Source organism: Odontesthes bonariensis, chromosome 3 (genome assembly GCF_027942865.1).
Source record: "Odontesthes bonariensis isolate fOdoBon6 chromosome 3, fOdoBon6.hap1, whole genome shotgun sequence".
Taxonomy (NCBI): domain Eukaryota; kingdom Metazoa; phylum Chordata; class Actinopteri; order Atheriniformes; family Atherinopsidae; genus Odontesthes; species Odontesthes bonariensis.
The window spans coordinates 38,657,601-38,675,544 of NC_134508.1; the positions used below are offsets into that span (position 1 = coordinate 38,657,601).

The 17,944-nt window shown below is 38.3% G+C and overlaps 1 protein-coding gene across 1 annotated transcript in view; it reads right to left on the bottom strand.

Annotated features, from left to right (window-relative positions):
- Positions 1-13,370: 13,370 nt before the first annotated feature.
- rbpjl (recombination signal binding protein for immunoglobulin kappa J region-like) overlaps positions 13,371-17,944 on the bottom strand; it is a 28,347-nt gene continuing 23,773 nt past the window's right edge. Inside the window, exon 14 of the mRNA XM_075460715.1 lies at positions 13,371-14,300. Coding sequence (XP_075316830.1) covers positions 13,994-14,300 — 307 coding nt within the window. The 3' untranslated portion in view covers positions 13,371-13,993. The remainder of the gene's footprint in view (positions 14,301-17,944) is intronic.

Sequence of the window (17,944 nt, forward strand, 5' to 3'; positions counted from 1 at the left end):
TACCCATCAGTGTGTGTTGAAAATCTAATTTTCCAGCTTTTCTCTTCAAGTCTCATCTTTTCTGCTACTTCTTTATATCTAAACAGTGGTGTGTTTGTCTCCTGACTTTACCTTTCTTTCTTATTCAGGCTCTCAGCTCTCCCTTTTTGCCTCTCGGTTAAAAAACAATGTTTTCTCTTGTTTTTCATCCTGCCGCCTGTCCATCACACTGATGTTGAGGTGACGATATACAGGAAGAGGACTGTAGTAAATATGAGCAGGGCTGGACAGTAGGCTCCTTTATGCCACTGTAATATACAAAGAGAAACCATAGGGACAGGGGCCCCATGACCACACTGTGAAGGATATGAGAGCTCAAACTGCTGGGAGAGGGTTAAGGGCCCCACTTCAATACTGCTCCTGAACACACGCACACACGTGTACACGTGTTTTCCTTCTGAAGATTAAAAATCTTTCTCCAAACCCAATTTTTCTGAATCGTAAACCTATCTTAAACACATTGACCTCCAATGGAAATATATTCTGAAACCGTGATATTCAGTATAATCCTAATTTTGATCCTTTTATCAAAATCTTAAACCACAGCCTCAAAGGAACTCTGGATCATTTCTTTAATCCTGTGATGACCTGGAATCACTTATGCGTCTTATCCGTCCAAGCCTGGAGCAACACACACGTTGCATTCACATTTCAAGACAAATTATAATCATTTTCCAAAATATTGAGAAACACGAGGGCAGAGGCAGCAGTTTTTTCAGTGGCTGAAAAAGAAAAAGTTTTAATGGACTGTTTAAAGTCAAAAAGAAACTTTTTAAACAAAGCCAGAGATGTGAAGCTTTTCTGATGCACCATTACACCAGTTTTACTCTAATCTTCCTCTTCAGAGACCAGTCTTAAACAAAAGTAATTAAGTTTAATTATATTCATTAAAGAGTTTAGAGTCGCGTTAGTCTTGATAACTTTACAGAATCTTTGTAACATGTCTCCATCGTATGTCACGGCTCAGCTCCACTTCATTCACTGGTAGCACCTGCTACTTCACTTTGTTTTCCATTGCACTCAGCGTGGACAGGATCAGCTGTTTTTCTATTATTCTTTATCTTTTCTTCAGATCAGTGGGTCAACCCACACACTGAAGATGTTTTCATGTAGACTTTTATACTCTAGGCCTGCCTGGTTCTTTGTTGATATTTCCAACTATTAAGCCAAAGAATACATTTAAACATTTCACAATGTTCCTGCATGTTTGCCCATGGACCAAATAAACATATTCCCAATGAACACCATTTTTACAAAGAAACCATGTCTAGACTGAGCAGCATCCCAAACAACTGGTTGATTTTTCTGTAAACCAATGTGTTTTTTTACCCTTTATCTAGCAACTCAGGGCAAGGCAAGCCTGTTCTGTTTTATTGTTTTCCATCTGTGGCAGAGTAGCATAGGCATGAAACAAGGCATTTTTCACACCTCCAGTTTATTTTCCATTATTTCCAAATGCGGTATTCCTTTTTTGTCTGTAACAACAGCAAAGGGAGGTTTGACACAGGATGCAACTACAACACTGAAATTAGTGTCTGTTGCTGTGCTGCAGGCATAGCATTGCTTCCAAACCGTGTTACTATAATGTCAAGAGCTCAGGAGCTGTTACATTTAAAAAAAATCCTGCTCTGAACTCACATAGTGGGTGATGAGAGCTACAAGAGCTTTAAGGGAGGTGTTATCTATCCAATGAGAGGTCGACAAATGGCCTTATCTTCATTACTATACCATTTATGGTGTGAAATACCAGAAATCCACTTCTCAGATTATTTGGTGACGTGATTATCCTCTTAGGATGGCTTTGCTAGCTAGTTTCCTCCAAATTTGTAGCAACGTGGCATTAGCTTATTTTACTGAGAATCCATCAAGGTATGCATCATTCACATGCTAAAGTCTGTTAATAACAACTTCCATATCTGATTTGGTGAAAAATTCTGAGAGGCAGCTTTTCATAATCTATTTTACAACTATTAACAGATTATTGTGATTTCATGATGTCTGTCCTTCCAGGTTTTAGAAGGCTCCATTTAACATAAAGCCACTTTTCTTTATGTAACAGAAGGTCAGGGGTTTAATTCAAGAATGTGAGTGTGTTCTTATGAATGGGAATCTAAGAATGGGTTCTTTCATATGGCTTCTTATTCATCAGGATGGAGTAAAAACACGACGGCTGTCAGTGTTTTGGGCTTCTGAATTTCTCAGTTTGAAGTTTCTCCCACATGATAGAGATTAGGAGTCCAGAGACGGCGTGGTCTTGTGTTTCTACCTGTCTCCTTCCTTCTTTCTTTCACACATGTTTGTCTTGTTAATGATGAGGAAGACGAGGAGAGGAAGGGAGAAAAAGTGCAGGAAGAAAGACAGATGCCTTACTGTTCCCCTCAGAATATCAGCACGTGAGATATGAAGGGAAGGTCAGGCCTCCTTTGGCTGCCTGATGCCAGCCTGGTAGTTGAATTATAGACCAGTTATTGTATGATACAATATTGCTGTTTTTCTTTTGTGCATTTATTGCATTTGTCCTAAACTGTAATCCCACATGATAATAAACAAAGAATATGGTGTGCTGCTCCAAAAAGCATTCTTTCTATAAAAGAGCATTGGTTGAAATTTTGGGGCCAGATTTACAAATGGTTTGCTTCATCACTAACCCTCTTTTGGTGTTTAAAAAAAAACTGTAGAGTTTTCTTAAAGTGGCACAGTAAAAAATGCGCTGGAAAGAAAAATGTGGGTTCTGTATTTAAAAGAAAAAAAGAAGAACGGTTGAAAACGAAGGGAAAGAAGTTTCCCTTTGGTTTTTGATGTGGAATTAATTAATAAGGAACATATTAATTGACCCAGGATATTACTCCCAATCAGGTGGGGAAAATCAAAAATAACCTGAAAACTTAAACTTGTAATATCTGCTGAAATATTTTGCAAATTTTTAAGCTTTCTTGCCTGCAGTCCTTTAAAGTGTATCATGCCTTCTGTAGCTGGGATTTCACTATCTGTGTTTTTACATGCACTGTTGCTGATTCTAACTGGAAGAGTACAGAAGCATGTAAGAATATGTCCAAAAGGTCATTGCTTGCCTTCATTTAAAGAAAATAGCAGCCTATTCAACAGAACAGGGGAGTTGACAGGGCAGTGATTAGTTAATAACTTAAGTTCATAATGTTAGACCCCTACTTGGGTCGGGTAAGCATAACGTTTATAAATCTTTTGTTTTGCATAAGGTTTGTCAGCGTCAGTGTGTTGCTCCGGAGAACCCAATAACTGGTTCACAGGGGTGGATGAGAACTAATTAATTTTAATTAATTAAATCACTCACCATTCACTTGCACAGATGTGCAAAAAAATTGCAAGATTAAACTGCCTATATAAGAAAATTTGTTTTCTTACCAGACCTTGGCATCAATCATTAGCCGCATTAGCACTGTAGGAACCTTTGGCAGTTCCTATAACCTTTTCAGGAACGGGGCCGTTTTCTCCCGCATTCAGACATACAGGAACTCGGGACCATCTCCCTCAGTTCCTATAACCCTTTCAGCTCCTTCTCCGAGGCTGGGTCTTTTCAGGGTTCTATAGGAACAGATCTGACGGAGGTGTTTGGTGGTCGGTAGCTACGGCCCTTGTTGTCACGGCTGAAATGTTTCCTCATACCACACAGACACAACCTGCGCATGTTTAATAAGTTAAACTTGCACGTTGTCTCCTTTGTCTGCGATACTCTGCTCTCCTTTCTTCCTTCATGAAATGAAAAAGTATCACCTGTGCTCGATCCCGACTCTCTCTGTGAGCTCTTCCAGCCTCGATGTTAGACGCCCGATGTGATCGTCCATGATAATATCACCATCATGCAGACCATGAACACGGTGGCCTCCCTGTTCTCCATATTAGCTTCTTTGTGGTGTTTTTTTCTTCTTCTCTTTTAGCGGGTTTTGTTTTGTTTTGTTGTTGAATGTGGCGCTAAAGTAACACGTCACTGTCATAGACGGCTGCGTCCCATCAGTCTCTATCAGGTGTGAATGCATACTGAAACAGTTCCCCTCGGGAAGGACCGAATGCGGCTATTCATATATATGCAGACGTGCAGACAGTGGGGAAAAAAGAAAAAAAGGAATGTATGTACTAATCCAAACAAAACCATCAATGTTACTAAGGCACTACTATGGCAGAAGATGAACCTAACTTGGCTTTGGGAATAACAGGATGAAACAACGATGACATGGTAGAGAACTGGGAAAACCTGATCATTTATACAGTATACAGAGAGGAAAAAACCAAACAAGGTAGGTGAGTGACAATAAGAAAACTAGAACCTGGTATGAATCAAGAGCAGTTAGCAAGGCTTTGTTCCAGTTAGGGTGACCAGATGAGGTTGGCTGAAATTCAGGACAGGGCACGCGCGCGCACGGGTGGGCTGACTTACATGTACAGTAATCAAATGCTTTGCCGTCGGTGTTCTAGTGTAGATTGGGTATAATTGCAATCGAGAAGTCAGATGCCAACGGTGCGAGCACGTTCGTGACTAGTGCCTCAGCTTTAGTGCGGCCGCAACTAACGAGCTTAGCTGTCCCCGAATCGGCAAACAGTTTGGGGGCTAGTTTCATTGCGCAGTCGAGTGAGCGATACGACTGCTGGTGGGTGACAGAGTGAAACACGGATGTGATCTCAGCAGTAGCAACTTTATCATACAGTACGTCGTCCTGTTTTTTAATGAAGGAAGACACCAGCGTGTTTCTTCCTACTGTTATGGCATTCGTGCAGTGTAGTTTACTACTAGCATGCAGTTTAACATCAGATTCTCCTCCGTGGGAAACGCCAAACTCCTTCCTGCACACTTTATAGAACGCCTTAAATTCATCCGTCAATGCATTTGTAAGCCATGAATATTTGCCCTCCCATTCCTTCATGTACCTGCATTGTCGCTTTTGTTTTTTTGCTTGGTGGTGTGGCTCTTCGTCTGCCATTTCGCTAGCTATTGTGTGTCAGTGAAAGTGAATTTTCGCCCTGGTCATTGTTCGCGCTTACTGTTGCAATGGAATGGAATTAGAATGTCCTAAAGATAACAAAATAGATACAATGTAGCCGGGGCAGCACGCAGCCACTTAACATTTGGGGCTGCACAAGCAAGCAGCCTCTAGGTGGCACAGACGGCAGTAGCATCAGTTTGAGATGTGTGTACTTTACCTGGGGTTAAAAAGTAATTATTTGGCATAAGTTTAATTTTCGGGACAAGTACAGCCAGATTCTAGCCTGGGAATTCCCATGCTGCTTTGCGCTCGATTTCATTCTCACTGCAAAGTCAGCCTGGAAACCACCGCCCTTATTTTTGCTAGAGTTTGGGAACCAATCACAGAACGACGGGGGGAGCAAGACGATGACGACGTCTATGCGCTACACCGAAGCTTGTAGAGCGTTAATCTAACATGACAGCGGACACAACGTTACCGTTCAATGCAGCCTTAGAAAGTGTTTCGGAGTAGATTCACCCTGGGGTCATTTGAACCGTGATATCCAGCCAAGTAGCCCACCCGAAGTTTTTCCGATATTGGCTGAACATCAGCTGAGTTACCGAGTTATCCCGAATAGCTTAGTAGGCTACAAGCGCTAACGGACCCTGGCAGTATCTCCAAAATTACCACACTAAAATCACATGTCATGACACCAAACTTCTACAGTAGCACAAATATGGTCTTACTCACCAAACGATGCATTTGGAAGTTTGTACATAGTCCAGGAGTTTATTATTATCATCAACACAAGCCTGATAGCTTTTCTGCTGCTAAAGCTTCGTTGACGGCACTTCTGGGAGCTGGGAGCTTCAAAGTAAGATGAGGGTTGATCTACTACTGTAGACAACAAAGCAAGGCTGCTCAATTTCTCCATTATTAAAATAAATTCACAACTCTACAACATAAAAATTCATGTAGAATATAGCATATAGGCCTACTTTGTTGTCAATTTGAGTAGCTTAGAGCGCAAGTTTACTTTTATTTTCCATTTTTTTCTTCTTCCTCGTCGAATTTCTGTCGTCATGTGGTATAAGTGATACAATTGGCTATGAATCGCGCGCAAAGCAGCATGGGAAGAACCTGACGTCATTTGATAGACATTCGTAGCGCCCAATAAACGGCTCTAGGCATTCGTAAACCACGCCTCAAATACGAGAAAATGCACACCTAGTTCCCAGACCACCATCTCATCGAGATTGTGGACGCGTCAGCCAGGCTAGCCAGATTCGGGATTCGGGACAAAAGCTTAGAATTCGGGACTGTCCCGAATTTTTCGGGACATCTGGTCACCCTAGTTCCAGTTATGTTCAGGAAAATAAAGGACTTTAAAACCGAGTGACCGAAATTACCATTAAATCACAGGTTGGCTAATGAAACTGGTTCCCTGGGTATGTGCAGAGGCCAACAGATTATGGATGATGGATTAGGTATTTATTAATTATTAGAAGCTTGCTATTCTTCAGGACAGCTGCAGATAGTTGAAATATCCCTGATAGAATTAAAAAGTAGACAGTCATGTTGGCAGAAAAGTATTTGGAATTAAGATCTAGTATTTGACCTACAAACAGGAGTAAATCAAGACTTGCTGTCTTCAGATTGTAATTACTCTGGAAACAGCTAAGCTGATTGAAGAAGGAACATTCTGGGACAATGTCTGAGCTGCTGAGAGTCAACCAAGTTACAGGAAGAATGAGAAGTATGCAGGGGATGAAAAAGGGAAGTTTGGGTTTGCTATAGAGCAATACGTCCATGTGGGAGGTCCGGTCATGCTTGTGTGATTTTGTCTTGCTTCACTTGTTTGGAACAAAAGAGCTTTTTGGTCGCTCTTTTGACCACAAAATAATTACTCATAACTTCCAAAGATCATACAATCAGTACAAGAGTTGAGTGTAATCGGCTTTATTGGTGTGCTTTGAGTTTTGCTGCAATCTGACAATTTTATCTGGATTAAAATAGTAAAAACAAAAGCTGAAAGGGACAAAATGTTAGGGGAGGCGTGGGTGAATGGGATGAAGTCCAAAGGATTTCATGGCTCTATACTGCTGGCTAGATTTTTTCTCTAATGGGTGATACGATACAGATCACAGGCAATCCCTAACACTAAAGAAGATACAGTTAACCCGTTTCCTTCTGAGACTTGTCTGCAATGAAAACGTTTGACTGGTTTTTCAACAAAATTGCAATGAGTAGTCTGACATTATCATTCTTTCTATACATTTTTTCAGCACCAAACCACATAAACTGTATTCAGTTAAACATTTCCTGGGAGGGTGTGGGCTAATTTCAGAAACACCCGAGGTGTGCAAAGTTACAAGTTTCTGAAGGTAAAATGAACAATAAAAAGAGTTTAAATGAACACTGAAAAGCCAAATTGAGCAAGAGCTGTCTGAGACTGCAGTACTCTGCAAAGACAGAATACAAAAACTTCTGGATCAACACCAAAAGTTCATCGCTTCTGAGCTGGACCATGCAGTACCTTTTGTAAAACTGTTTTTTTCTGTAATACTGCTACAAATGAACTAAACAAATAACATCAATGATATAATGTTGTAATACATCTGTAGGAAAGCACTTCATCACTTGGCTATTTAGGCACAAAGAAGACCATAGAACAACTTGGGCCTCCTCCTTAGTTAACCTGAACCCCACTGTGGACTCAGAAGGGTTATTGTTAAGCTTTAAATGAACAGAGAGGAGACAATAAACCCCTCGACCAGCATTTTGGAGGCTGCAGCTGCTGTTTCAGAGCGTTGGTGATGAATGGATCAAGAGTCCACAGATAGAAGACTCATAATAATTACTGAAAAGTAAAGTGTGGACACAGGTTTATAAGTATTACTGAAAGACAGGAAATATCAGTTAATTTATGTTATCTATCTTATTACATTTATTCTGATAAATATACTGTAATGTGATTTTGTCAGGGAACAAGGAGAAGCTGGAGGTTGAGGACCCAAACGCAAGAACTGCATCAGATAATAAATCACACTCATATTACGCTCCACCTTCCACATTTTCACATATAGTTAAAAGACGTCTCTCAACGGATCAAATAGGAAGCAGTTTCTAACAGTTGCTTTCTCTCACCACAGCCTTCAGATCGCGTGTCCGTCCTCCAGAAAAAACATCCTCTCAGGCTGCCTTCATGCCATGTAACTCTCTATATATGACTGTTTTCCTTTTAAGATATTCACGGTTCATTTTCTACACATTGTTATGTTACCCTCCCAGAGACACGGACCACATTTCATATACAGTAGCCTCTGTCTCCCTGATGGCCACAGAAATCAGTTAACAGATTAGTTAATGTGTTTGTTCACTGTCAAAGACACAGGCAGTTGCAGTTGCTCTGCACCACAGAGGCTTAAACCAAACAAATGCACCGAAATGTATCCCCATACACTTTAAAAATTTGCAAGCTGTATGAACTAAAATATATAATTTGGAGAAAGTGGTGAAGTGTTAAGAAATCTTTCAGGACTTCCACACAGGAAGGAAACATTTCTCCAGGGGATGAGCATTTCTTCTTTATAAGACAATCTGACACATACTTGAGGTACACTACTATCCAGGGAGGGCACATTTTCATAGAGAACGTTTTGATGCGATCTGTTACAGATGTCACCATTAATGTAGCTATTTGATTTCTGTTCTAAGTGAAAACAAGTCATTTCTAAAAAATGCACACAAAAAATGCACTTGATATTTCTTTTATAAGTTTGGCTCTCATTTGTCTGTGGAATTCTGTCTAGTTGGTATCTGTTATCATGAGTCTAATGTATGTATCATGTCACAAAAACCGTCACTCTCAACCACACTGTGAGACTGTAAAGGTTTAGCAGTGACAATAGATGCTGTAATCACCTGTGACTTTGCCCAGTTGTGGCAGAAAAAGTCTTCAATATCAGTCTTTTATATTGTGTGGTGTTCTTGCTTGTGCTAGCTGTGTTAGCATTCAGGGATTCACTATGATGTCACACGAGGTGAGTGATTTGCCGTACTACTGCTCTACTCAACCAATGCTTAACAGACTTTCCCTTCCTTCTAAAATCTTAAATTATTGCCAGATCTTATGGTACATTGTAAACTGTGCCAGTGTACCTTAATTTTCAGAACGATAATTCTGTTTTTGAGGTGATTTTCAGTTGTCTTAATTCTATAGGGAGTAATGACTTGGAATCCTACTTTATATAAATTGGTAACTACAGCAGCAGGTATGCATTAGGAGAAGGCAGAAGAAAACATCAAGAGAAAAAATACCTTTTTTAATGCAAGCACAAAGGGCTTCATTCAGAAAGTCTTCATTTCGTGTTGAGTAAAGGGAACTTGGATGGTATTGTGTTATTTTACTAAATGAAAGACACTTCGCAACACTGGGTTAATGAGATTAGCATCTGCCTACGGTAGCAGCTAAATCTGTAAAGTTTGCAGGACTTGGTTCTTAAACTAGGTTTCATTTTCCAATTTATGGGCCTGCTTACCATAGTGGACAAGGCTTCTTCTTAAATTTCCCATTAATGGCATCTCGATAGCTAACAGAAAAATTATTCTAACACACTTAGGCAGTGGGATGAGACCGTCTATCTTGCTTAGTTCTCGAGTTGATAATTACCCTGCACGTGAGAAGCCCAGTTTTTAACAGGAATTGTATAAAATGTTTAGATAACCATTGCCGGTTGTTTCCTAGGCGAAAGCTCGCATGTTTAGGAGTATTTTGAGATTAAATTGGCGAAAATTAATACCAACGTATTCCGGGGTGTGGTCCAATCAAAACGCTAGTTGAGCTGGATTCACCAATTGTGTTCTTCGGCGAATCTACGTCACTCAAGGAAGTAAACACTCTCGTGCTGGTGTTGGCTTGAAATCTCCGTGGAACAACTTTCAGGTAAGACTTCATAATGTTTCATAATGACAACACATTTTGACATGCGAGTATCATTTATTGAGTTTGCCATCTGTTTAATGCTACAGCTCGTTTTCTCTGCCATTGATGAGGGTGGATGTGAGACAGCTAGTACGTAGGCTACAGAGTATGGACAAACAAGTCCATCATTGCCATTCAGTTTTAGTGGACCAGCTGATAATAACATATAGATATAAAGACCAGCTGATAATAACTTATAGAAGATATAAAGACCTGCTGATAATAACTTATAGAAGATATAAAGACCTGCTGATAATAACTTATAGATATAAAGACCAGCTGATAATAACTTATAGATATAAAGACCAGCTGATAATAACTAATAGATATAAAGACCTGCTGATAATAACTTATAGATATAAAGACCAGCTGATAATAACTTATAGATATAAAGACCAGCTGATAATAACTTATAGATATAAAGACCAGCTGATAATAACTTATAGATATAAAGACCTGCTGATAATAACTTATAGATATAAAGACCAGCTGATAATAACTTATAGATATAAAGACCTGCTGATAATAACTTATAGATATAAAGACCTGCTGATAATAACTTATAGAAGATATAAAGACCTGCTGATAATAACTTATAGATATAAAGACCAGCTGATAATAATTTATAGATATAAAGACCTGCTGATAATAACTTATAGATATAAAGACCTGCTGATAATAACTTATAGAAGATATAAAGACCAGCTGATAATAACTTATAGAAGATATAAAGACCAGCTGATAATAACTTATAGAAATAAAGACCAGCTGATAATAACTTATAGATATAAAGACCAGCTGATAATAACTTATAGATATAAAGACCAGCTGATAATAACTTATAGATATAAAGACCTGCTGATAATAACTTATAGAAGATATAAAGACCTGCTGATAATAACTTATAGATATAAAGACCAGCTGATAATAACTTATAGATATAAAGACCAGCTGATAATAACTTATAGATATAAAGACCTGCTGATAATAACTTATAGATATAAAGACCAGCTGATAATAACTTATAGATATAAAGACCAGCTGATAATAACTTATAGATATAAAGACCTGCTGATAATAACTTATAGATATAAAGACCAGCTGATAATAATTTATAGATATAAAGACCTGCTGATAATAACTTATAGATATAAAGACCTGCTGATAATAACTTATAGAAGATATAAAGACCAGCTGATAATAACTTATAGAAGATATAAAGACCAGCTGATAATAACTTATAGAAATAAAGACCAGCTGATAATAACTTATAGATATAAAGACCAGCTGATAATAACTTATAGATATAAAGACCTGCTGATAATAACTTATAGATATAAAGACCAGCTGATAATAACTTATAGATATAAAGACCTGCTGATAATAACTTATAGATATAAAGACCAGCTGATAATAACTTATAGATATAAAGACCAGCTGATAATAACTTATAGATATAAAGACCTGCTGATAATAACTTATAGATATAAAGACCAGCTGATAATAATTTATAGATATAAAGACCTGCTGATAATAACTTATAGATATAAAGACCTGCTGATAATAACTTATAGAAGATATAAAGACCAGCTGATAATAACTTATAGAAGATATAAAGACCAGCTGATAATAACTTATAGAAATAAAGACCAGCTGATAATAACTTATAGATATAAAGACCAGCTGATAATAACTTATAGATATAAAGACCTGCTGATAATAACTTATAGATATAAAGACCAGCTGATAATAACTTATAGATATAAAGACCAGCTGATAATAACTTATAGATATAAAGACCAGCTGATAATAACTTGTAGAAGATATAAAGACCTGCTGATAATAACTTATAGATATAAAGACCTGCTGATAATAACTTATAGAAGATATAAAGACCAGCTGATAATAACTTATAAAGACCTGCTGATAATAACTTATAGATATAAAGACCAGCTGATAATAACTTATAGAAGATATAAAGACCAGCTGATAATAACTTATAGAAGATATAAAGACCTGCTGATAATAACTTATAGAAGATATAAAGACCTGCTGATAATAACTTATAGAAGATATAAAGACCTGCTGATAATAACTTATAGATATAAAGACCTGCTGATAATAACTTATAGATATAAAGACCAGCTGATAATAACTTATAGAAGATATAAAGACCAGCTGATAATAACTTATAGAAGATATAAAGACCTGCTGATAATAACTTATAGAAGATATAAAGACCTGCTGATAATAACTTATAGATATAAAGACCAGCTGATAATAACTTATAGAAGATATAAAGACCTGCTGATAATAACTTATAGATATAAAGACCAGCTGATAATAACTTATAGATATAAAGACCTGCTGATAACTCTTTTTCTGCAGTGCCATGGACTCTGGGACCAAACTGTGACCAAAGAGACCGACGCTCTCTGTCACCACGATGATGAAGCCGACACCACCCACATGTTTCTTTATAACAATGTTAATTTATTGTATCTTGGAAATTATCTGAATAAAATCAATAACATTCAGCACTGTCCGTGCCTTGCTTTATTCAGGGGTCACTTCTATTAAGTTATGTGGCACCAGCCTGTCCTGGGTGTTTGGTCTTTAATATTTCACACATCACTGATGGTTGCTGAGAAGAGGTTCAAGCAGGTATTTTGTGATTGCCAGTAATCAGTGTGGAAGCCCTGAACTTGAATGACCTACACCATTATACACTTTGTAATGTCAATGTCTTGAGTTACTTGCTCAAATCCTATTGGGTACACAGACCTCATCTAATACAGGCGAAAAGGAAATCATACACTGGTTACAAACCTTCACTGTCCTTGGTTGCCTTCTCTTTCTTCTTCCGTGCTCTGTTAATGTGTGCCTCATTAGTGAAGAGCATGTAGCATTTGCGGTGGTATCCTATAGGCATAGGCCTATTAGCTGGCAATTCCTGGTCTTCTTCCAGATTTAAATCCTCTAGGGCAAGCCCCTCTCTCTGCAGGGTCGCAGGTTCAGCTATGAGTGGGCACACTGCAGGAACTTTGACCAACTTGCATTGGAAAATGGTATGACAGGTGTTTTTTCCCCAGGCACTAAATGCATACAACACTTCATTTTTCCACATTTTGCTACTGCTAGCATGCCCACGTGTACCTACCTACATGTTATGAATTCATGTTGTTACATTGTTTATGGGATAGGACCACCCACCATGTCAGACCAGGCATATAGTTCAGACCAGAACCCACTTAATGTATTGATAGAAAGACAAACACACAAAATTCCCTTGACAAAATGGAATTTATTTATTGTATTATCATGCTTTAAAAAAAAGAAAAAAGTTATTACGACTTTTTAACCATACAAAATTATTGGAAACACAAAGATGAGGCAACATCACTTCATCCAAGACTTTAAGTAGAGAAAAGACTGTTTTGACATTAATAACTAACATATTCCACATTATTGATAATATACTTTATCCAAAATATGTCACTCCAGTTGCAATTTACCCTGGAGAGAAGAGTATTGTCATACTCTTATAATCTCTCGGGTAAATTGCCGAGATTCAGCGAGAATGAATTGTCTAGACAGCGACACCCGAGGTTGTTTACGTGTTGTTGTCATGGAAACGCACGGTTGGCCTACATATTCGCCCGAACAAAAAAGAGAGACTTTACAACGATATTTTGGCCAAATGTGCGCGAAACAAGGGTGGAAACAAAGCAAATACAGTTTGACGGATTTTTATAATGCCATCCTTAAAAAATGGGTTTCACTCGTGGACGGTAATTATGAAATTCACAATTCAGGGGTCCAGCCCACCACCTAACTTCCCAGCAGATTTATTTAATATTTAGCCAACTGAAAATGGTTAATGGTGACCACAAGGGAATACTGCAGTCCAAAGTAAATGTTCACATAGTATAACGACACAATACAAAATACAAAATCAGTCAAACTTTACCGTTGTTGCAGTGATATTCAGACTTTCCCTCCCACATTTACCCGAGGACTGTGAACAGATAAGTTAGCTCTGCATGAAGAGGTGGAAATTTGCTCTTGTGAACTCCTGATGAATGGTCTCTAAAAGAATGTCCTCCTCATCCTCCTGGCCTCTGTCTGCCCCTCCTTCTCTTTTCCCTCCACCTGCTGCTCCTCTGACAGACAGAGGCAGGTGGAGCTCAGGGGTGTAGGTGAAACTGAAGCATGTGCGATAAATAAGGCCGTCCACTCTGACTAGAGACAGAGGAGCAGTCACGATGCGTCGCAGGCAGCGCCAGCCATCACTGAAAACAGAAACGTCAGGAACTACGCAGAGCAGAGATCTGGGAGACCTGAGGGGAACACCAGGGGAAGAAAGTTAGTTAATGTGGTGCTGCACAGTTGGTCTGGAGAATCCTGCAACTGGACTAATGGATGCTTATGCTAAGTAAATGGACACAGTTGCAGATGAAGGAAATTTTTGCTCTGTGTCTGCTGTGTACAAATTGACAAACCATATTAAATTATTGACCTGCAAGATGTCCAATTGTTCCCAATGTCACTTTAGACCCTTGAAGAACATTTCAATAATCAAAAATAAAAGACAAAATTGCTGTTTGTGTTGACAATGTGTATAAGTTGACAGTTTGAGAGAATTGTCCCTAAACCTGTGAAACAGGACAGTGTCAAGGCAAAGATCTTCAGATGGATACAAAAAAAGTTCTGCAGCATTTAATGAGCCTAAAAGCACAAGAGCCTCCATTTTTATGAATGTTTGGAATCACCAAATGACCTCTTACAATTAGCTTCCCAGCCCTAATAAACAGACATCTCAGACATGTAACAAGCAAAGGGTCAAATTCGACAGGTTTCCATTCACTAGCAAAGCTAATGTAAAGCAATGTTTGAAAAAACGAAATGCAAAAAAGAAAAGCAAATCAGACATTTTTCAAGTAAGTGGCTGAAAGTGAATAAACTAGGCTGCATAGTGTTGCCAGATGGTGGCAAACATCCGTACATTACTTGTGGTTGTAATTTATTAGAAGTAGTTGGGGAAAAAAAAAACAATTCTAGGAGGACCGTGGTCAGTCAGGTGAGTTTATTGTTGGCTGCCCAGACTGAAAACGGCTGGTAAGTCATGTTATTTTCATCTTTGCCGGGTCAGACAAGCTCTGCAAAGTTGTTTCCAGTCCCTCAAATGCACATTGAGTTTTACTCAAAACAGGCAAAATCTCAAGCACACACATAAAACGTTTTGTCCATTAGTGCAAGTTTTAAAACATTTGTTACAAATGAATCAATCTTTTCTTACAAGGCAGTACGGCTCCTGTCAGTCCTTTATGGTGGTGAGGCCAGACAGAAGTCACTGATAATAACTAAAAAACACACGAGAGGCCACCGAGAGCTTGTTAAAAAAACTCATGAGAAACCAATTCCAATCAGCATGTGATTTAGCATCACGTCATTCATTGTGATGGCAGGATCATTCTGGGGAAAAGTTTTAATGTGACAGTTTCTGGGAGGCTAGCTAGTATAGAGGGAAAGGAAGGTGCGGAAATACAGAAGAATCTGTAGAGCTCTTGATCTTGATGTTCAGGTTTACATTTCACCAAGACAAAGAAAGTATAACGCCAGGAAAAAAACAGGAGCTGCTTCAGGAAACGCAGCGAAAATCCTGGACTGATCCAGCCACAGTGTGAACCTGAATCAAAAGGAACGTCTCTGCAGAAATCTGAAATTAGCCATGCACTGATGCTCTCCGTCCAGCCTGCCGGAACTTAAACATTTCTGCCAAGAAGAATGGGAAAAACCTCCAAATGAAAGTTCTGCTAAGATTGTAAGACAAATTCCAAAATAACTTGAAGCTGCCCTTCTGTGGGTGCTGAAGGTACTTTAACTTTTACTCAGTGAAAGGTTTGAAGACTTGAGTAAAATTGAACATTTGACTTATTTCCACAACATTTTTAAAATATCCCTTTATACTTTGTCATCGTGGAGAACTGTGTGTAGATTATAGATTAAAAATACCTAATATAACATGACATCTGAAACCTAATATGACAGCAAAAATACAAAAAAATAAGCCACGAAAGTGTTATTATGAATTCAATACTACTAACAGATTTAACATGAACTGCTAGCAAACAGCAGGCATTTCAAATGCTAAAAACATACTAAATTTCTGGCTTGCATGGCTGCGAGGGATCATGCTCATAATTGGATGCAGCTTCTCATACAAATAGCACTTTGTGGATGACTGAGTTACTCACATACTCTTTTCCACTATGGTGCTGAGCTTCTGGAAGGAATTTTTGCAGAAACTCGTGATTTGTTCTTAGCCAGAGACCCTGAGTTACGATACCTCAGCACTTTAGGTGTGGGATCTGAGGTGGGTTCTGACGTCAAAGAAGCTGCTTTGGTCCAGGATGGATTCTGTGAGGGGACGCATTAATGTCGAGATTCTGTGGAGCCCTTCTGTAAATTACAGGCTCCAACACAAGTGTTAGAGAGAGGAGTGTTTCCTGTAAGGTGAGCTGAGTTGCTCTTACTAATGTTTGACTTTAACAAAAGACCCTCTATGCTTCTCTTGTCCAGCCTTGGTCTTTAAAAACTAAAAGTAAAGGGGAGAAGTCAGTGAAATGCCATATTTTGATTGTCTAAAATACTTCTAATCAAGGTTGTTTGAACATCAGTATAAATTGACAGAACAAGTTGATCACCACTGACTTCATAAACAATGTAAATGTTGTAAGGCTGCTCAGTTTCTCCATTGATAAAATAACTTCACAACTCTACAACATAAAAATTCATAAAAAAAAACCTGTAGAATATAGCATATACTTTGTTGTCTACAGTAGTAGATCAACCCTCATCTTACTTTGAAGCTCCCAGCTCTCTGAAGTGACGTCGAAGCAGCTTTAGCTGCAGAGAAGCTATCAGGCTTGTGTTGATAATAATTAACTCCTGGACTATGTACAAACTTCCAAATGCATCGTTTGGTGAGTACAGACCATATTTGTACTACTGTAGAAGTTTGGTGTCATGGCATGTGATTTTAGTGTGGTAATTTTGGAGATACGGACCAGGATCCATTAACCCTTGTACGAAGCTATTCGGGATAACTCAGTAACTCAGCTGATGTTCAGCCAATATCGAAAAAACTGCGGGTGGGCTACTTGGCTGGATGTCACGGTTCAAATGACCCCAGGTTGAATCTACTCCGGAGTATCGCTTTAAGTCCTTGAATAAAAGTTTGGGTCCTCATCTCCCAACTCAGTCATCCAACATGACTAATCTATATTTGAAAATTACATGTTTAAAGTAGCATTTTAACATTTTGCTGAATTAAATTTTTGTTATCTCTTTATCTATTTAAGCTCAGGATAAAGACTAGAAACAAAGGGAAGCAGATAACTATAATACTTAAGGATTTTGTACAGATTAGTCAATAAAGATCAAATCAGTGCTTTGGAGGAGTACACACATGTGTTTTGTTACCTTTGGCCTCCTACTTCCTGTCTTTGTGCTAAGTTAGCTAAGCTAAGTTAATTGCGGTGTTGTCTCAAATATCATTTACATAAATCTTATTAGGATGATAAGGAACAATATTTTCTAAAATTATATTTCTGAGACATCAGATCAGAATCTTTTTCATGTTTTTAATGTAAAGCTTGGTTTCTTTTGAATTTGTTAATTTGGAGTTGTTAAGCAATTTGTTGTTTAGCAATGCTTTTAATAGTATATATTATACTTGGACAATACTATTATATCTATAATTACTATTCTATGCTGGTGAAATAGGAATTAGATTCATTCATGTGGACGAAAAAACTCCATCTGAAAGCAAGATGCTTCTTCCAAAAAACATCCAACAATTCTGAGCAGGATAATCATCTGCTGTGCTTTATAGAAATTCCTCAACAAACATCTGAATAACTGTTTTTTTCCACTCGGTTCTTCTTGGTTATCTAATATTTGGTCTGGAAGTGCCACTTAA